We start from the raw sequence: 21,640 nt of genomic DNA on the forward strand, positions 1-21,640 counted from the left end.
TCACAACAATGCCCATATCAGGGGGAAAAATGGGAGTCCCTTAATAAAGTCCATAAGGGCCAACCTCTGCAGCCCACCAACTTTATTAGTAGACAGGGACAGCAGTCACAAGAGACACGACAAATCCAACACTGCATATAATTTGATCATTGGTCTCAAATGCTTGAAATGCTCCATTCATTCAACCACCTAAGAGGTTAATTTTCTAGGAATGGCTTAAAGATTCTCTTTCTGTGTCAAGTAGTACAATCCTATGCAGGGTTACTCTAGGCTAAGACCATTGAAGTCAATGGTCTACATAGGACTGCGTTGAATGTTCCTTTGTATGTCATTACACACAAATCCAGGTTGAAAGCTGGAAAGCAAAATCACCACTCTAAGCAAAACAAATGAATGCTACAATTTAAAATAAAACAGTAATTCCATGTTAATTTAAATAATTTTAGAACCTGTATTTATCCAGTCCATGGAAATTCTTGTGATCACAGCATAAGCCTCTGAGGGCCAAGCTACAAGTGACGAATGACACTTGAACAGCAAGTGGATTGAGTGGAGCGCAAGTGAACAGGGAGAAATACACTTGCCGTTCAAGTGCCATTCATCACTTGTAGCTTCGCCCTGAGTCCATTGGAATGATTTCTGATGACTTCAGAATTATGTTTATACTTTTGAGTGTACTTGGTGAAAAACTCAAAATGTTACTGTGTGACATGAACAGCCTTGAAACATATCCATACTTAGAGCACTTCATAAATGTGGAATGGTCTTCAAGAAATATTTCTAAAAAGTTCTTATTAACCATACTTAGTACACAGCTAGTATAGTTAGTAAGATACATTTTGGTGATTTTAGAAGGGAAAAGCATATTTCCATTGCAAATAATGCATTTAATGGTGTTCTGGTATCTCACACATTTGATCTTTGTATTTAAACTATATTCTAGGACAATACTTTCCTTTTTAACATTCTCATCAGGGCCTTTTTCACTTCAGTGTTCCTCAAGCTATAGATGACAGGATTTAGCATTGGTGTTATCACTGTGTAAAAAAGAGAGAGGAATTTGTCTCGTTCCAAACAGTAACTGGATTTGGGGTGCAAGTACATAAAGCTGGCTGAGCCATAGAAAAGGGTCACCATGATGAGATGAGAAGAGCACGTGGAGAATGCTTTATGCCTGCTTTCAGCCGAAGGCATCCTTAATATAGTGCCAAGGATGCAGGTATAGGATGCCAGTATGAAGATGAAAGGTATCAGAGTGATGACTAAGCTGCTCGCAAGCATCACCATTTCATTTAGAGATGTGTCAGCACAAGCTAGCTTCAGAACTGGTGGGAAGTCACAGAAGAAATGGTTGATCTTGTTAGAGCCACAGTAGGGCAAACTGAATGTCCAGGTTGTGTTCACTAGTGGGATAAGAATGCCTCCAATCCATGAAGCCAAAGTCAGATAGACACAAACTCCTTTGGACATCAGCAGTGTATAATGCAAGGGGAGGCATATTGCAACGCAGCGGTCGTAAGACATGGAGGCCAAAAGGAAACACTCAACTGTCCCCAGGAACAAGATAAAATACATCTGGGCAGCACACCCGCTAAATGAGATGGATTTATCCCCCAACAGCAAGCTGTGAAGCATCTTGGGGAGAGTGACAGAGATGTAGCAGATCTCCAGAAATGATAAAGTTCTCAGAAAGAAGTACATGGGGGTGTGAAGGGTCACATCTGCCCAGGTAATAAGGATGATGAGAGAATTACCAGTTACAGTGACTACATAGACAGCAGAAAGTAGAACAAACATGAGAATCTGCACCTCCAAATAGGTGGGAAATCCAAAGAAAATGAAATAGGTGATGGAAGTCTTATTCATATTCATACCACAAGCACATCTCATCTGAAGAGAACAAAGAAACAAAACAAAACAAAAAACAATAACAATATTCACAGTCATTTCACACACAGCTTGTTGAGCAGGCTGATACTATGGTATTTGGAGATCAATTATATGAATGACTATTTCATAGGATGTTAGCCTGTAGTTCTGTTCATCTACCTATTTACGAGTCCTTGTGAGTTCCCTCAGTCTTGCAAATACATTATAGCATGCAAAGCATATTGAATGCATGAACATCTGAAGCTACTTTACCAAATTAGGCCCTTGGTCCATTAGGGTCAGTATTGCCAATAAACTGGCAGTGATACTCCAGGATCCCAGGCAAAGGTAGTTCACATCACAGCCTATCTGATCCTTTTAACTGGAGATGCCAGGGATTTAACACAGGAATCCTGCATGCAAAGCTGGTACTCTACGACTGAGCCAAAAAGACAGTACTTTAAACAGTACTTTAAAATGCATTAACAGAATGCTCACACTGGCTGTATTCTCTATTTTTCTTGTTTCCATTGATTAGTTGTAGACAACTCTCCAAGTCTTCACTGTCTTCTACAAGCCTTTTCAGGTCAGCAAACATCTCTTGTTCTTATTTTTTGCTTTACTTGATTCTAAATAGACTTCCTTTTACTTCTTCCATGTGTTGTTCATAAATATATTTTCAACTACATCACCAATTTGCATAATATGTCTTTTCATACAATCATTTCTTCTTCACTCCCCCTCCATTCTCATCCAATAGTTCTTTATTCCTGACAAATCTCTATATATCACCTACCAACATTAGATTTCACTTACCTCAGAGTACCTCTGTTACTCCTCAATTCATGCTTTATATCCTTATAAAGCAGTACTCAGATTTAATTTGATTCATGCAGATAATTATCTACTCTCAAAAAAGTACTAAAAGGTGCATCAGTAGGTGTGTGGGATTTCTGGAAGTAGTAGTAGGTCTCTATCCTAAAAGGTTACACTTGCCACAAGGCAGTGGAATAAATTTGTCTTCTGTTATTTATGGAACTTACAGTTAGAAAACCTCCACATTTTAATCAATGATATGTGTTATGAGGATGGAGCCACTATTTAATTTATTCTCAAGCTGTTCAGAATGACTGGTATGCAGAATGACTTGTGACCATGCAAACAGGCTTTATTCTTCTCCCTCCCACCATAAAGACTCAGATGATATCTGCTACACCTCTGCCAGAAAGACCCTGAGTAGGTGACTGCAATTCTCCTAGGTTTTCGGGAAGTAAACAACTTAATTGCTGCACATTAGTTCATTCACTTTACTTATGATGATGATTCATATACATATTCATATGCATATTTTAAGACACCGCTGACACTGGTCTCATGAGTACACAAATGGCTACATTTGTGTAGCCATTTGCAAATGTTGAGAAGCCTTCTTTACATTACATTTGCAAATGTTGAGATCAACCTGCATAGAGGGAGAGTAGGTATGAACATAATCCCTTTTCCTTGCCTATGTGTGATCACCAGCTCATGAACACAAAGTTCCCATGCATTCCCAATGTATGAGAATATTTGAAAAAGCAGTGTTTGAGACTGAGATCACAAGTGTACGCTTCCCACATGTGTATCCTGATGAGCCAGCAATTATATGGAGGAAGGACTCAGAGAGCACTCTCCTGCTCACTTCCCCTCTATGCACATAGACTTCAATGTGTGCAATGTTGTATCTGTAGAGGTATATGTTTTTTCCCATTCCCTTAGAACAGGAGTCTGCCGTGTATGGCTGCTGAGTCAAATGGGGTTCCGCATGGAACCAAATATGGCTCTTTAAAAAAGAAAATGAAAGATAAGTTGGAGGTGGTGGGGTGCTAAAATGATCTGTATGTGAAGGGAATATCAGGGAAAGATTTTTATGGAATTAAAGAGCCACTCAGAGGGTTTTTATGTTTAAACAGAAAAGGAAAAAAATAGAGATAAAGATTAGTTAATCAGAATCACAGAGTTGGAAGGGGCCATACAGACCTTCTAGTCCAACCCCTTGCCCAATGCAGGATGAGCCTAAAGCATCCCTGACAAATATTCATCCAGCCTTGTCTTGAAAACTGCCAGTGAAGGGGAGCTCACCACCTCCCTAGGCAGCTGATTCCACCTTTGAACTACTGACTGTGAAAAAGTTTTTCCTAATATCCAGCCGGTACCTGTCTGCATGTAATTAAACTCATTCCTTCAGGTCCTATCCTCTGCTGCCAACTGGAACAGCTTCTTGCCATCCTCCAAATGACAGCCCTTCAAATATTTAAAGAGAGCAATCATGTCCCCCCTCAATCTCCTCTTCTCCAAACTAAACATTTCCAAGGCCCTCAGCCTTTCTTCGTCTCAGTCTCCAGACCCCTGACTAGAGATGGGCACGATCTGCATTACAATCCAAAAAAACCCACGATAATGGTGATCGCATGATCGTGACTCAGCGGATCGTGATCAGCCATGGCCAACGATCCAGCAATCGGGAGGGGGCTGGATCGGGGCTGGATCATGCTCGGATCGGGAAGCCAGACACTCAGGTGCCAGTAATCTATTCCTGGGGCAACGGAGCCAGGGGAATGCCTGAGCTGTGTTTCCCCTCCTTCTGTCGCCCTGGAAACCCGAATGGAAGCCCAGCTTTACTTGATCAGCAGGGCTTCCTTCCAACCATGGAGCAGCAAAGCAGTCACCAGTTGGGAGAAAACACCCAGGGGAGGGAGGGGGAAGGGGGTGTTCTGTAGCCATGGGCACTCCAATCTCATCCCTGCAAACCCTGATAGGCAGCTCTGACGGCCAAACACAGACGGCCAAACACAAACACAGATGCCGCTGGCATCACCCACCCTTCTTTTCTCGCCAGTGCGCTCCATTTTGGCCTGGCGGGCGGGCACATGGGGGGTGCCACCGGCGAGCAGCCAGACCCCCTGCCCCCTGAGGGGAGGCAGCTCGTCGCCTTCTCTCCGTGCCCGCCGCGCCCGGTGGCCGCCACCAACACCCACCTTGCCATATAGCTGGGAATAGCAGTGCGCCCCTCTTTGGCCTCCACGATCCACGGATCAGGAACGGGAGATGATCGGTGTGGATCGTTTAGTTGGGATTGTCACCAGCACTGATCCACGATCAGCTGGATTGGGAATTTTTTTTTGGATCGTGCCCATCTCTACCCCTGACCATCCTCATCACTCTCTTCTGCATTCTCTCGATTTTGTCCACATCCTTTTTGAAGTGAGACCTCCAGAACTGCACACAGTACTTCAGAAGCGGCCTGACCAAGGCAGTATAGAGAGGGACTATGACTTCCTGTGATTTCGATGCAATGGCCTTTTTGATACAACCCAAGACTGAGTTGCCTTTTTTGACATTGCATCACACTGACTGCTCATATTTAGTTTACAGTCCACTCTTACCCCAAGATCTCTTTCACTTACACAACTACCCAGAAGTGTATCCCCTATCCTGTATTTGTGCTTCACATTTTTGTGGCCCAGATGTAATACTGTGCACTTATCTACGTTTAATTGCATCCCGTTCACAACCACCCACTTCTCCAGAGTATTCAGGTGTTGTTGAATTTTAACTCTATCTTCTTGGGTGTTTGCCACTCCTCCCAATTTGGTATCATCAGCAAATTGTTTTATTGTTTATTGCTTTTCCGGCCGAAGCCATAAGCCATACAAACACCAACAAAATATGAACTGTACACTTGAACAGACCCAATTCACACATCAGCAAATTTAATTAGTAGCCCATTTACCCCTTCATTCAGATAAAAATACTGAGAGTGAACACTTTTAATAATCAAAGAGTGAATAATGCATACATTTTTAACTAACATAATATCATGTTCCACATTTTTAACACGTGGTGTTCAATACTTATGCTTTGTTCAGAGGACAGACCCAATTTATATTCCTGAAATTTTTAGTAGTATTACATTGCTTATTAGATGAGTCTCAGGGCCAAGCTACAAGTGATGCCTGACACAGGTTGGATGCTTGTCAGCTTCCCTCAAGTTTTGATGGGAAATGTAGGCATCCTGGTCTTGCAGCTTGGCTCTCTGACTGCTGTCCAATGGACTTTTCAACTATCAATTGTCCGACATTCTGCCAAGCTGCCTACATTTCCCTTCAAAACTAAGGGAAGCTGACAAGTGTCCAACCTGTGTCATTCATCCCTTGTAGTTTGGCCCTCAGTGAGTAAGAATCATATATCAGTGTTAAGTTGGATATTTTTAGTTAAGCAAATGAATTATCATATTCTGGCAGAATTTGGCTCTTTAAAAGGTTGCTTATTTCTGCACAAGAGTTCCTGTAGCTTCTTCTACTTCATTACTGTTTTCACTACCAAAATCATACTAAAAGGGAAACCTAGTGTTTACTGCCAAATTACAACATGATTTTACTACAACCACCAAAATTAGCCACAAACAATGTTACTTGTTTATTTTCACCCCTTTGTAAGAGTTTTGATATCTGGTCCTCAATAATTTAGAATATTGAGGACTATTGATAATTTATTGAGAATAAATTGATAATTGATAATCTATTGAGAATATTGATAATTTAGAATGCCCATTTCCACTAATACCTTCAGAAATGATAGTAGCCACCTGTAACAGCAAACTGAATTTTGGCAGGAAAATCTGCCTCACAGTGGAGGAGAGAAGAGGGGTCCATCATAACATGATTTAGTTCCAAAAACCTGAACACATGCACACCAGGAAAAGAACGAATGGCAAACTAACAGATTTGGCCTCTGTCATATTGTGCCTGAATATGACAACACACTTATTCTGATCAGCCTGACTCAAGTCTTACTAATGTACACATCACATGATCAAATGAAGATGCCTTATACTGAATCAGACTATTGGTCCATCGAGATCAATATTGTCTACTCAAAACTAGGAGCAGCTCTCTAGTGTCTCAGGTAGTGATCACCTACTACCTGATACTTTTAGTTGGAGATGTCTGTGTCAAACCTGGGATTTTCTGCATGCCAAGCAGATGTTCTATCACTGAGCAACAGCAATATCTTTTTCTGCATCATTACAACAAAGCACTACTATACTGGCGTATGCATCTTTTGATGCTGATGCAGACACACATCCACAGGGGAGTTATCAGTTTTTGTTATTGGCTATTTGTCAGAGCTAATTCCAAACGAACAAGAATAGTCATAAAATTCAGAAAAGTTGAACGCTCACAGTGCAATGGTTCCTGAGCAAGACTACGCACTTCTATTTGATGTTAAAGGGCTTCCAAGGGTGTTTAGGATCATATTATCAATCACGTATCTTTAGCAGTTTTCAAGTTTCAAAGAGGTTATTAGGTTTCACTGAGATGCATTTGTGTGTAATATGTAGTTTAACCCTCTATAGAAACACATGCATTAAGTGGGAAAATGATTTGTGAGCAGGAATTGTATGTTCCCCATGCTCTCATTAACCTGATTGCTTTCTTATTGCATTTGCAGGTATTCAGGTGATTATGTGAGGTACCAAATATTTATTTTTGCTTCAGTGGCAAGTGGATGAAACTACCTAAGGCACAAATAAGTTCAGAAGTCTTGGGACACAACTATGCTGAATTTCCTAATTAAATCATTGAAAAGTTATGTGTCCCTTGCAAGTTTGCTTACAATTTATTTGTCCTACCAAAATATTCCTGTGTGTATTAATTAAACAAATGTCATAAAAGGTGCTGAATTTGATCTTTGGTTTCCCAGATTCAATTATAACAGAGAGAAACATCTCTCATCAATCAGAATCAGGACCACACAAGATCAATAAATAGTGATTTATTTCTATGTCTGGAAGATAAACAAAAAAATCAGTAGAATTTATCCCAGGAAGTATATTATCATACTAACTTTTTCTTGAATGGCACACATGCCTTTTTGTATGTATCAAGAGGAAAAACAAGTATCAAGGAAAGAGATATAGGCAAGCAATTTATTCAAACATATCTTTCGAGATACAAGGAATACTAGAGGTAAAAAAAACCCCTTTATTTTTCTAAATGGATCATTTTCTTCCATTTCCCAAATAATACATCAAGAATTGCAAGAGCTTTGCTGAGAAACCACAGGTCTGTTGTTGGATTCTCTTGCCTGCTGAAGAGATGAATGGTGATGGTCAGCCAGAATTTTTCACAGACACCAGAGATGTGAGTAGGAAATTTAGCAAGCTAAGAGGTTGTTAAAATCGCCAGTGTCCAAACACTCTTTTTAAAATTTAAAATTCTTATATGCCTATCTTTCTTCCATACCAATAGGGCACAAGATAGGTAACATTATACCCTCACTGATGTACAGCTACAAACTTTTGAACCCACACAGTTATAGCCCATTGAAATCTGTTACTTTGGTTAAGATAGCAAACTAAGATTTGGATTTTGGATACCAGGTTATGGTTAAGTGATACATGATGTAGTAATGTTGCTGAAGTTAAGCAGATCTGGGACTGGTTAGTTCCTAGATGGAAAACTTCCTGGAACCCTACATGCGCCATGTTTAGCTCCATGATAAACAAATGAGGGATATACATGGCATATTTTTTTTTAACTCTCAATATAAGATTCCTTTTGTAAGTGTTTAAATAATTTGTTTTTGACCCCCGGGAAAAGATATGCTTCTGTGATTCTGTCAGTCTTATGAATTATACTTAGCAGCATCTCATTGTTCTGGTAGCTAGAGTGTCTACTGGTTAAAAGACAATTTCTAAACTTGTTGTCAGGATTTGTAACTGATTGCTCAATTAACTGATATACATAGGTTTGATTTAAAGGTTTTGTACTGGTACTAATGGAGCCTTCAATTGATGGAATACAATTTATAAATTGCAGCTCTTCTGAAATATGCAAATATGAAGAATGTGTGGTAGTTACAGTTTTACTGAAGTACGAAAATGTGATAAATAAGATCTTGGTAAAATTAGTCATGACTAATAACCAAAGAAAGAAATAGAAATTAAGTGTAATCAGCTTAATTTCCGTTGCTCTTTTTGGAAATTAAGTTGGTCATATTTATTTTCTTACCTGTATTTTTGTGGTATTTAATAACAACTAATTATAGTAGTAGCAAAATAATTATTTTACCAAATTTCAGAAGCAGTTAGATTTGTTTCATAACAACAGCATTTTTAATACAAGACACTAGTATAAATCTCTTTTATATGCACAGTATACACCACAAACTAAACACTCTAAGGGTGAAGCTACAAGTGACGAATGACACTTGAACGGCAAGTGTATTTCTCCCTGTTCACTTGCGCTCCACTCAATCCACTTGCCGTTCAAGTGTCATTTGTCACTTGTAGCTTGGCCCTAAGAGAACATCTCTATAGGTCTACTCAGGTTCTTTCTCAGAGTTATTCAATGGGGATTACTCCCAGGAAAATGTTCTTAGGATTGCTCTGTAAGACTCTTTTTAAAGAAAAGTGAGAGGAGCAATTCTAAGGAGATCTACTCAGACAGTCCGTGTTATTCAGTGGGACTTAGGGCCAAGCTACACATGACGAATGACACTTGAACGGCAAGTGGATTGAGTGGAGGGCAAGTGAACAGGGAGAAATACACTTGCCATTCAAGTGTCATTCGTCATGTGTAGCTTGGCCCTTAGTCTCAGGAAAGTATCCTTAAGATTGCAACATCCAAGCATCTATTTTAGTATCTCAGATTAGAAAACTGGCTGTACCACTCCCAGGATCTTAAAGACTGTACTCCACATGACTGTCTGCAGCATAAGTACTGTCTTCTCCAAAACATGATTATGCTAGTCAATAAATTATAAATCCTAGCCCTTCTCCTTAGTCCCTATACACTGGTGTCTGTCAGAAAAACTGCTATTAAAAAAACATCATGAGATGTAACTAAGAGTAGGAGATATTCTTATTCTTGTCCACCCTATGGTTCCATTACAGATTCTTCTATGTTCAGATGTCGGAACTTGGACTGATGAACACTCTTTTGTCCTCCTCACAGGTTCACCTTTCAGTTCTTTTCAGCCTCTCCCTTTCTCTGCTTCCTTTAAAGCAGCTCCTGTTTCCATTTTTTATTCTTGAGAAGCTATTATAGTTTAACTTTTCATGCTTTTGAGTGGTCTTCTTGTTTCCTTTCCTGTAAACAAAATTAGCCATAACTTCCCAAGGAAACATTGAGATATCCCTGTTGCCTTTGGAATAAACTTGTCTCTTACCATGACTTCCTGGGCAGCTCCTGTCATTCATTCAGTTCCTCTTCTGGGGTAGGGTCTTTTTTCCATATTATGGCTAATTAATAGGGCATGGAATTTCTTTAAAAAGTGGATGGGTTCTTTTAGTGCAGAAGGAAGTTAATTTTAATTACATTGAATACTTGATGTTCATCCAAATGATACATTCTTGATATTCATTGTTTTCTAATTCCCATTTACCATGTACTAAACTACTGAATTTTCTACCACATCTCAATGTGATAGTCACATAATTTGAGATCAGTTAGATAGAGAACTGGATCCTACCAGCTTTTCTACTCAGTCTCATGAGTTCCCAACCTCTTCTTCTCCACAAGCTTTCTGCTTCTGCAGGTCCCACTAGCATAATCTTTCCAGTGGCCTAAAATGGCCTCATCCTCACTCACCAGTGGAAAAAATTGGCAGGAGCTGTCTTATAGACTGAATGTATGTAGGACAACATAGAAGACAACGACTGAATTTAGATACTTAACTGTTTAACAAATCGCCAGATTTCTGATCATGGGGATTATATAACTATTTTGTTTGGGGTGATTAATATGTATTCCTTGTTATTATTATTTTAGAGAAAATACAATAAAAATGATAAAAGGGAATCACACTGCATTGCCTGTCTTCATTCTACTTGGATACTCCAAGTTCCCTATTCTGCAGGTGCTGCTATTTGTGGTGTTCCTTTTCATCTACATGGGAATCATAACAGGAAATGGACTTATCATTTATATTACGGTGACTGACGCTGCTCTTGATAGCCCAATGTATTTCTTTTTGAGGAACCTGTCATTTCTGGAGATCTGCTACACCTCAGTTACCCTCCCAAAGATGCTGGTCAATTTTCTGGCAGAAGACAAGAGCATCTCATTCATTGGCTGTGCAATCCAAATGTATTTCTTGTTTGTACTAGCAAGCACAGAGTGTTTCCTTCTAGCTGCAATGGCCTATGACCGATATGTGGCCATATGTGACCCTTTGCATTATAAACTCACCATGAGCAAGGAACTCTGTTTAAAACTTGTGACTGGGTCATTGATCATCAACATGCCTGTGCATGTGGTGCAGGTATATCTATTGTTTACCTTGTCTTTTTGTGGCTCTCATGAACTTAACAACTTCTTCTGTGATCTCCCTCCAGTGCTGGAGTTGGCCTGCGCTGACATTTTTGTGAATGAAGTTTATATGTTTGCAGCTACCACAGTTATCCTAATCATCCCCTTTTTCCTTATTGTTGCTTCTTACGTGAAGATCATCTCAGCCATTCTGAAGATGCCTTCTGTAGAAGGTCGGAAGAAAGTGTTTGCCACTTGCTCTTCACACCTCATCATGGTATCTTTCTTCTATGGCTCAGCAACTATTGTCTATCTGAGTCCCAGGTCAAAAGAGACAATGGATGCAAACAAATTGCTTTCTTTGTTTTACACTATTTTAATCCCTATGCTTAACCCAATTGTATATAGCCTGAGAAACAGAGAGATGAAGGTTTCCCTGAAGAAACTATTTAATAGAAAACTTTGACCCTACTACAGACCAGGGCCATTTCCACATGGCTCCCTGCTGCTTGTAACAACCTGGAATATCTCAAAAAAACCACGGAAGATCACGTTTTCTCATGTGAGATTCGCGCGATGTCACGTGACATCACGCAAATCTCACACAAGAAAATGCAATCTTCCACTTTTTTTTGCGATATTCTGGGTTGTTACGAGCAGCGGGGAGCCGTGTGGAAACAGCCCAGATGTTTGCCATAGTACAATGTTCTTCCTCAAGATTCCAGCAATCTCTTTTTGAAGGATGTGTTGGTTCTTCTTTTTGCAGGATGTGGTTTCTTCTGCTTCCTTTCCCCATACTTTCAGGTCTCAGCCAACAGAGAAAGGCATCCAGCACTGAATGATCTATTGGTAAGATCCAACCATCTTTACTGATGGTGAAAATGGAGGATGTGGCCCCATTTTTTTAAATTTTATTTAACTTTGGTTGCAATATAAATACAATTTGAAGTGGACTTGTAACAAAGCCTGATAGCAAATAGTAAATAACCATAAACAAACATAGTTAATTAAGCATAATAACCAGGTAGTCATAACATATTTAAGTATAAATGGATTGTAGGCAGAGATAAATAAATAAGAAAGAGAGTAGATAATAAGATATAATTATAAGATATATAATAATATATTTTATATAAGTTATAAAATATTAAAATGTTTATAGCTTTATTTCTGCTGGACCCTTAACAATAGGTGAAAGAACAATTAGTATTACTCTGGATTATCAGCTTGGAACTGAGGGAGGAGGGTAAAAAAACCCTTATATGTTTTAATTATACGTTGTATCTATTCTATTTTATTATTGTTATTCAGTTTATTACTATATTTATGCATAATCTTTTAGATGTACTTAAAAGTTTTTTGTTTAAGGTTCTATGGACTGTCAACTGTCCCTTTTCTATTTCTTTAAATAAAATTTAAAATGATCAAGAAAAAAAAGAAAAGAAAGAGAGCACAATATATTACATATAACTCAGTTTCTTAGGCTGATTCCGCACACATTGGATAATGCACTTTCAGTGCACTTTATCAATCATTTGAGGTAGATTTTTTGTTCCACACATGAAAAAATCCATTCCAAATGATCTATAAAGAGGACTGGATGTGCATTGTCCAACGTGTGTGGAATCACTCATAATATACTTGATTTGAGATGACTCTACGAATGAGATCAATTTTTTTCCTAAATATTCCAGCACTGGGATCCAGAGCTCAAAGAAATTAAATTTGTAATTGGGATGTTCTACCAGCATAATTTGGTCAAAAAAGGCTATTCCTGGGATCATGGATGGACAAAAACTTGAATAGACAAAAGCCGGATAAGGTAGGGACCATGCTAAGGAGGGATATTTGACAAAATTGAATGAAAAATGCTGGCTGGATCCAACCTGCTATTCCCACATAACATTGAAAGGATGTGCTTGGTGAATGGTTATCAGCAAAAAGTAGAATTCACAACCTGCATGGGAAATGTGTTTAATTTACACTCTTTTGGTGGCCAAAGGTTAACCTAAGCTGACCCTTCAGATGGAATAAAGCAGGTGCTTAAGTAGATCTCCAAGCTCAGAAATGGATGTTCAGTAAAGGAATCCCACTGAGATGTTAACAGATAGATGATATGACAGATTCGTTCCTCCACTGAAAGGCAGATTTTCCCACCCAAATTCAGTTTGTTTGCTTCGGCTGAGCAGCCTCAAATAGCATGTTAATCTTTGTGTTTGAAAATCTGTTTGTCCTACCCTGGCAGTCAGTTATAATTTTGGCTTTTTAGTCCAGCCCAGAAACTTGAGGGAGAGAAGCAGGAGCCCTCATTCTTTTTGTGAGGATTGGCACTGGAGACTGTATAATGTTCAAAAGGAAATAACTTTAACAGGCAGGGATTGAATAAGTGTAGTCAATTGCGGAGGTAAAATTTTGTTGGTAGTATAGAATACACTTTGAGTAACAGGCAAAATATTTTCCTTGAAGCCTAGTTTCTTAAATTCTTGGATCTTAGCAGTAAGAGATGTTTTACTTAATACTTTAGTTACAGCAACAATGTTTCTTCACAGAATTTCCTATAACAGCTCAGGTTTCCTGGAGATAGTTTAAAACTGTTTTATCTTCACAACAGACCTGGGGTCCTCCTCAGAGCCAAATCTCCTTTAGAAATTGGGCAGGAATTAATCTTCTTCTAAGAAGATATAACTCTTCTTCTTTTGGCTTGAAAGGGAGTCTAACCTACTACCCAATCAGTCTTGCCAAAACACACACCCAGTTCCATGGCATCTGTGTCAAGCTTCAGCAAGCTTCAGCTTCTGCTGACACTTATACTAAGAACTCTTAAAATAGAATTCATCTTCAGGACAGTGATGTTAAAGTTAAGGCAAAAGTTTCCTCTTCTGTCATTCTAGAGGGGAACTTATCTGACTTCTGTTAGACTTAGTTAGAAACTTTCTCTGAACAATCCTGTCAGAATTCAACAGTCAGCTCTTCAGCTGGGTTCTAACTGACTATTCAGATAAGAGAGAGCAACCTGTCACTCAAAGTCTCCATTCCAAGCAAGAGTTAACTCTATCCCAGCCAGCTTTCTGATTGCTGCACTTAGGAAACCTGCTTTCAAGTGTAGTCCGTCACAGATGGCCACCTAAAAGACAGGGCTAGTATGGTATTATGGTTATAATGTCAAGCTAATATCAGGGAAGCTGGAGTTCAAATCCCCACCCTTCCATAAAACTCAGGGCTAAGCTACAAGTGACGATTGACACTTGAACGGCAAGTGGATTGAGTGGAGCGCAAGTGAACAGGGAGAAATACACTTGCCGTTCAAGTGTCATTCGTCACTTGTAGCTTGGCCCTCAGTGGATGACTTTGTACTAATCAATCTGCCTCATCCTAACCTACCTCACAGGGTTGTTGTGAGGATAACATGGGGATGGGGAGCATGTGTATTGCTCAGAGCTTCTTGAAAGAGGGGTGAGGAAAAAACAGCAACAAAGCTTGGATAATGAGCCTTGCATTCCTTGCACTGTGCCCTTGTCTGTTGCAGGGTCAGAGGAATGTGTCGCTCAGCAAAGACAGCTTCTATTATGGATGAAGAAGGACACAAATAAAAGCAAGGAATAGGAATCAAGCTGGTAACAATTACATTATTGAATTATTGAAAAAAATCATACCCTTGCACCATTCCAAAACAAGAAAATACTGAAATTCTCAACAAGTAAGAAGAATTTGGCCAGGATGAATATTAAGAGGATGGACTGTGGCTCAGTGGAAGAACCTCTGTTTTGTATGCAGAAGTCCCAGGTTCAGTCCCTAGCATCATCAGTTTAAAGGAACAGGCAGTAAGTGATGCAAAAGACAACTGCCTGAAATATGAAGGAGGATAGGAAGCAATGGAAGACTGATGAATAGGAAAATAGAATCTAGATAATATCTAGATTTCCACTTTGAACAACCAGAAATTAATTTTGCAACTTTCAAGGTTTCTGCCTACCTTTTATATAATTTTACGTAATTCATAGGCATGCTTTAGCACTAGGGAAACAAGATTGCATTTTTTTTCTTTCAAATTTTATTGTATATTTTGTTCAAATGTTAAAGGAACATTTTATTCCTTGAATATTCCTTTTTCGATTGTACTAATTGACAGTAAATTACAAATAAAGGGGTACCTCCTTTTATGAAACGGGTACAAAAGAACATGATAACTACCCTGTTGGATCAGACCAGTAGTCCATCAGCACATATGTCATACCTTGCAGCATAGCATGGGTTGCCAGCACCAGAGGCAAGGCAATTATTGTGCCCCCTAACCCTTCAGTCACCTGGAACCAGAATTTCCAGCTGGCTTATCCTTCCCCCACCCCTTCCTGCATATTTTTTTCACCCTCTGCCCATCCGTCCCTGCTGGGTCCAGTAAATACTTATCTTCCCCTCCACGCATACTCACATGCCTGACGGTGGCCATGCAGACTTGCAGCTTGGGACAGGTGCAGTGGGCACCCCAGCCCAGCCATGGAGCTTCTGCTGGGCCAAGAGCTGCAGTGCTTCCCTGTGGCCATTTTGGCTGTTTCCCCTGCAGCAAGATACCCACTGGTTCCCACACTGGGCATCCATCGGAGCTCCTGAGTGTGCCTGAAATCATGATGCCTGATAGGACTACATCTCCCAACATACTCCTGGCCCAGCCAGCCCTCCAGCCAGCTGTATGTTGGGAATGTGGGAGCCCGCCTCCCCTCCTCCTTTTCCAGTGAAGTGGGGACACTACACAGATGGAGCCTTTGGCTGCCAAAGGGGCACCGAGTGTGACTAGGTGAAAGGCCACCAATGCGAGTGAGCAGTGCCATGCAGTGTTCAATGAGAAGGCTGTGGTGAGGAGGAGGGTGCACACATGGCTGTTTGGTGCTGAATGTGAAGCAGGGCTGAGGCGGTGGTGGCTGGTCCATGGGTGGTGTGTGGGCCTGCAAGATCCAGTATGAGTGGCCGCTTGGGGCAGTGGGGGGAGCTGGTTCATTATGAGAAATGAAGCTCCCCAATAGATATGAGCAACTTGCCTCGGCCGCCCTGGAGAGGGTATAGAGGTGGGACTGGAGGGTAGACTGGGGCAGTCTACTCTTAGTACTACTTTATTTTCTTTCAAAAATGTGTGCCTTTAAGAATTTTGCACCAGGGCAACCACCCCTGTGGCCCTGCCCATGCTACACCAGTGGTCATACCACAGCCAACCAACACTCTCCTCCTGGTATTGCCTCCTAGGACTGGTATTCAGAGGTTGGCTATATGTGGTGTTATATTGTGGTTGTTCAACTCCTGCGTAAAAGTCCTGCATCAGTCCATGCTAATATCAAACCCCACCCACTGCAAGATCCACCCTAAATCTCCAGGGATTTCCCAACCTGGTGTTGGCAACCCTACATTAAAGTGACAAAGGCGTCATATGGGATTCTTATCCAAAAGAGGTTTTTCTGGCCCCACATCACCCAGGGATCTTCCACAGCAAGGCTGAGATTTGAACCTCATTCTCTCAAATCCTAGTTAGACATGGGCACGAACGGAAAAAAAAAACCAAACACCCTGTTTGTCGTTCGGTGCCACCCACGAACAATGAACATGGACGAACATGAACTGTTCCCGGACATGTTGGTTGCTCATGTGGACCAGAACCCCTCAACCCCCCCACTTAGCCCCCTTCCCCTCAAATCCACTTACCTGGCCCTTTAAAGATCCCTTTAAACTATCAGCTAGCAGGTGGCAGGGGGGGATTCCCCCCTGCCATCTGCCAGCTGATAGTTTAAAGGGCCCTTTCCTGCCATGTGCAAGGGGCAGGGCCCTTTAAACACCCCACAAACTGACCTTCCCAATGTCCAATACCCACCAAATTTGCAGGGGACATAGACCTCACTGTCCTCTGAAGACCCCCCAAGTTTCAGAGAGATTGCACCCCGGGAAAGGCATGATACATGGGTCTCCCCGTTGGCTGTCATTTTCTCTTCACAGTGGCAAAAACGGGACTCTCTGCTGGAAGTACTTCGAAGGGTTAAAGCCAGAAGGAAAGCCAGAAGGAGTTCAGATATATTTCAGTTCCTCCCAGCTTTTGGTTGCCAAGGGGATTGATTGCAGCAGGTGCCAGACTATCTGGCTTGCTGAACGGCTTCCAAAGGCAACGAACAAGGCTTTTAACGACCACCTTTTCATTTAGGATGGGGTTCGAGAACAGCAGATTAGGCTGTTTGTTGGTTTTTTTCTGTTCGTAATGCTGTTCGTGCCCATGTCTAATCCTAGTCTGACCTCTGACCTCTGCACCACATTGGATGTCACAAAAGATAAAAGAACCAAGGCCACCTCTCCTACCCCATGTCATTTGAGCACTGGCCCCAAACCCAAATGTTTGAATATCTTGATTTTATTAAACCACCTAAGAGGTCAGTCTGTTTTAGTATCAAAGGCTGTTTGTGCAATCAGACGAAAGAGTGGTGGAGTACTTAAAATGTCAGACTAGGATCTGAAAGACCCAGGTGCAAATTCCAACTCTGACATGGAAGGCTGCTGGATGAACTTGGGCCAGTTGCACACTCTCAGCCTCAGGTTCTTCACAGGGTTGCTGTGAAGAGAAGAGGAGAACAATGTAAGCTTTTTGGGGTCCTCGTGTCCCCAGTGTAACATGTAGCATTGGTCTCCATAAAAACCAGTGGAACCTGCTTGACATGTAGGCTGACATGTAGGCTGACATGTAGGCTGCATGTAGGCTGACATGTAGGCTTGACATGTAGGCTGCATAAACAGACATTGAACTGCTGTCGAAATACAGTTGGATTACTCTGTATGGACAAGACAAGGCAATTTCAAATGATTTTAAAGTACAACAATAGTGCGATATTCAATGATGGCAGATGCATCCCTTAAGTATTTGAAAGTGATAGAACAGTGATGCCAAATATTCATATGTGTTCCATTATCAATGGATGTGAAATAGTGTACTCATAAACACAAATGACTTCGAAGTTTCAGAACATAGGCCAATAGTGTTGTAATTTCCAAAGGAATTAATGGCAAAGTTATGTGTCCCTTGTGAATTTACTCACAATTTACTCAGAATTCCCTTCTGAATTTACTCAGAATGTGTATTAATCAGAATCTCAGGAAAGGTATCTGATCTGGTATAAAATCTTTGTTTCCTCAGTTCCACATCCAGATATTTCAGATTCAATTTTTTTTTAAGCAGGATGTTATTCTAGTGGGCCATGGAGCAATATCATAACAATGGATTGAAAAAAGGAAATCAATAGTCTTCATCCCATGAAGAACTTCATTACACCAACCTACTCCTGAATGCTGCTTTCTGTATCATAAATAGAGGAGGAAGGAGAACAACTGAAAAGAAGACCCAAGTGCTTATTTATCTGAATGTACAATTGAAGAGCCAGTGAGTGCTAAAGGTAAAAAGTTTCATTTTCTGAATGAAGCTAAATGAATACTTGGATTTTCTGAATGGTTGATGTCAGGAATTTCAGGTGGCTTTCAGGTGACTTCTTGGGTGATCATAAGCCTGCCAGGGTTGCTAAGGTCATTGATGTCTTCAAGAGAGGAATGGTGATGGTCAGCAAGAAGTTGACTTAAGTGTGGGTTTTTTTTGCAATGCATTGCACCTGCATTTTTAACAGACACCAGAGATGAGAGTATTAGTTATATTTTTTGTTTGTATTTTCTTCTGCCCTTTGACTCTTTCTCCAGTTGCTATAAGAGACAGTATGACACATAAAATGAAAATAATGAGAAATTTAAGGCATAGAGCATCCTATGTGGGCATCGTCACCAAAGGTGTGATTTTCTTTACAGGTCACATTGTTGTTTGAATGGTTTAAAGGAAGTACACGAAATCAAATGTTCCTGGTTCTATTAATTTCTTAGTTCTCCAGAAGGGTCAAATGTAGTTGGTGAAATGAAAGAAGTCTTGTGGGTATTTGTAAACTGGACACACAGTGCCCTGTACAGGACTGGATTCAATGGGCTTTCCCAATTGTGTATCAGGGGCACCATTCAAAGGGGTGAGGGGCATTTCAGACAAGATCAAAATGTAGGTAAGATGTTGGCGTCATTATTAAAAGTGGCATAAACTGGAAGATCATTCAGCTGGTGATGGTAGCAGTAGCATTGATGTGATTGTGCAACATTGTTGCATGGTATAGTTTTGCATCCTTATCATCACAGACAGATCTGAGGAAAAGAAATAGGGAGTGCACTCTTGGTTAAGAGGTATCCCTTTGTCACTCTCTTTAGTACTTTATTTCCTTTAACACTTTCACTGTGCACCGATACATTTACAAGTTGGTCATGGTCATTTGCATATTTTTTCACATGTCAAATAGCATGCACATTGACTTCTGTTTATGGCTTGGATCCAGATTTGCAGCATGTCAATTTCCCTCTTCCTTCTGCAGACCACCCCATGTTGTTTCTCAGGATCCCTTAGCCTCCAGGAGCAGCATTTTATGGAGATCACTGGGCAGCAGTGGGACGGGGAGGCAGGAAAGTTCTGGTACGCACGTGGAAAGTTTGATCTGGATTCAAACCTCCTAAATGGGCCATTCTGGGATGCCTGGGAGTGCATAGGATGTTGGAAAAAATTAACCCAAGCTTAATGAGAAAATGTCAAGATGTAAGTCAGTTCTAAAGAATACTAGGTCAAAAGCTTGACTGGCAAAAATGATTATGAATTGTTCTTTTCTGTGCAAAGTTAGACAGGGATAAGTGAAACTGAAAACAGCATCCTAAGCAAGTCATGCTCTGTGTACAATTGCAGTCATAATTCATTATGACCAGGGCTTTTTTTCTGGGAAAAGAGGTGGTGGAACTCAATGGGTTGCCCTTGAAGAAAACGGTCACATGGCTGGCAGCCCCACCCCCTGATCTCCAGACAGAGGGGAGTTGAGATTGCCCTGCGCGGAGGGCAATCTCAACTCCCCTCTGTCTGGAGATCAGGGGGCGGGGCCACCAGCCATGTGACCATTTTCAAGAGGTTCCAGAACTCCGTTCCTCCGCGTTCCCCCTGAAAAAAAGCCCTGATTATGACCATTAAGTCAATACCCATCTGCTGACCACAATCAAATAAAAAGCGCTTAAGATATCATTGGGCTGAAGAGTGCCCAATTCTGTATTGGCTTATAGGAGATATTGCCTTGATATGTTGGAGCCTGGCTTCCTAGTTCATGTATTTCAGAGCACTATGCACTTTTCATATTTCTGATTACTGTTTTCATTTCCTTTCATTCTTTCAGATAGAATGGACAGCTCAGAGGACCAAAACCAGACTTCTTTGCCCAGTGAATTTATTTTAATGGGGCTAACAAATCATCCACATATAACAATTGTACTTTTTGTTGCATTTACCATTATTTACACAGTAGCTATGATTGGCAACCTACTTATTGTTGTCCTGGTCAGAGCAGACTCTCGCCTCCACACACCCATGTATTTCTTCCTTTCCAACTTCTCCATCTTGGAGGTGTGCTATACATCCACTGTGGTGCCCCAGATGTTGTCTCACATCCTTTCTGAGAGGAAGAACATTCCACTTGTCCACTGTGCCATGCAACTCTGCCTCTTCCTCTCCTTCGGGATTACAGAAACTTTTCTTCTCACTGTCATGTCATATGACCGCTACGTTGCTATTTGCCTTCCTCTGCACTATAGCTTCATCATAACCAAGCAAGCATGTATTGCAATGGCCGCTGCTTCTTGGGCTGGTGGTTTCTTTTTTTCAGCTATCAATACTGCAATCACTTTGCAACTTTCATTTGGTGGCCACAACAAGATAGACCATTTTCTCTGTGAAATGCCAGCCATGATGAGAGCAGCTTATGCAGGAATACAGCGAGCCAAACTATGCATGTTAATTTCCTGTGTTTTCACATTGATTTTACCATTTCTGTTAATACTTGTGTCTTATGCTCGAATTCTCTACACCATCTTTGACAGCCACTCAAATGCAGGAAGACGTAAAGCCATTTCCACTTGCTCTTCCCACCTGGCTGTTGTTACGCTCTTCTTTGGGGCTGTCTTTTCCATGTACCTGAGACCAAAATCCAGCTCTTCAAGAGTTAACACCAAAATGTCCTCTGTATTTTACATTGTTATCACTCCTGCACTCAACCCAATTATATACAGTTTGAGAAATAAGGATGTATTGCAGGCTCTGAAGAAAGTGATGAATTTATCAAAGCAGATTAACTAATTATCTTGTGATATTTCAAATCATGAAACTATCAAATATTGATAGTTATGAATAGATAAAGACTCAGGGTTTTTTTGTCTAAATTAACTTTGCTTTCTACACAACATGAAGGTTTTTGAGAGAAGCTGAAAGAGTTTTATAAGTTTAATGAAACTTTCAGGGGTGGAAAGGTGATTGTGGTGGTGAATTAGGTATTCTTAGATAGAGTTGCTTCTCCTTGTGGTTTGGATCCAACCAGGTTTTCAGCTGATGAAAAAGGAAGAGT

At 40.7% G+C, this 21,640-nt stretch overlaps 3 protein-coding genes across 3 annotated transcripts; 2 read left to right on the forward strand and 1 right to left on the reverse strand.

The window, feature by feature from the left end:
- Nucleotides 1–939: 939 nt before the first annotated feature.
- LOC129340278 (olfactory receptor 10A7-like) lies at nt 940–1,872 on the reverse strand. Its single transcript, XM_054994983.1, has one exon. The coding sequence runs from the start codon at nt 1,870–1,872 to the stop codon at nt 940–942; it is 933 nt and encodes a 310-aa protein (XP_054850958.1).
- Nucleotides 1,873–10,701: 8,829 nt separating this feature from the next.
- On the forward strand, nt 10,702–11,631 carry LOC129340134 (olfactory receptor 10A7-like). The gene has a single exon (XM_054994730.1). The coding sequence runs from the start codon at nt 10,702–10,704 to the stop codon at nt 11,629–11,631; it is 930 nt and encodes a 309-aa protein (XP_054850705.1).
- Nucleotides 11,632–20,424: 8,793 nt separating this feature from the next.
- Nucleotides 20,425–21,375, forward strand: LOC129339152 (olfactory receptor 2D2-like). Its single transcript, XM_054993755.1, has one exon. It carries the CDS (start codon nt 20,425–20,427, stop codon nt 21,373–21,375), a length of 951 nt encoding a protein of 316 aa, XP_054849730.1.
- Nucleotides 21,376–21,640: the final 265 nt, after the last annotated feature.

The sequence above is a fragment of the Eublepharis macularius genome, chromosome 12 (genome assembly GCF_028583425.1).
Source record: "Eublepharis macularius isolate TG4126 chromosome 12, MPM_Emac_v1.0, whole genome shotgun sequence".
Classification (NCBI taxonomy): Eukaryota; Metazoa; Chordata; class Lepidosauria; order Squamata; family Eublepharidae; genus Eublepharis; species Eublepharis macularius.

What these genes read in the sequence shown, in the direction of transcription:
- LOC129340278 (XM_054994983.1), bottom strand. Translation starts at nt 1,872, where the DNA reads ATGAATATGAATAAGACTTCCATCACCTATTTCATTTTCTTTGGATTT.
- LOC129340134 (XM_054994730.1), top strand. Translation starts at nt 10,702, where the DNA reads ATGATAAAAGGGAATCACACTGCATTGCCTGTCTTCATTCTACTTGGA.
- LOC129339152 (XM_054993755.1), top strand. Translation starts at nt 20,425, where the DNA reads ATGGACAGCTCAGAGGACCAAAACCAGACTTCTTTGCCCAGTGAATTT.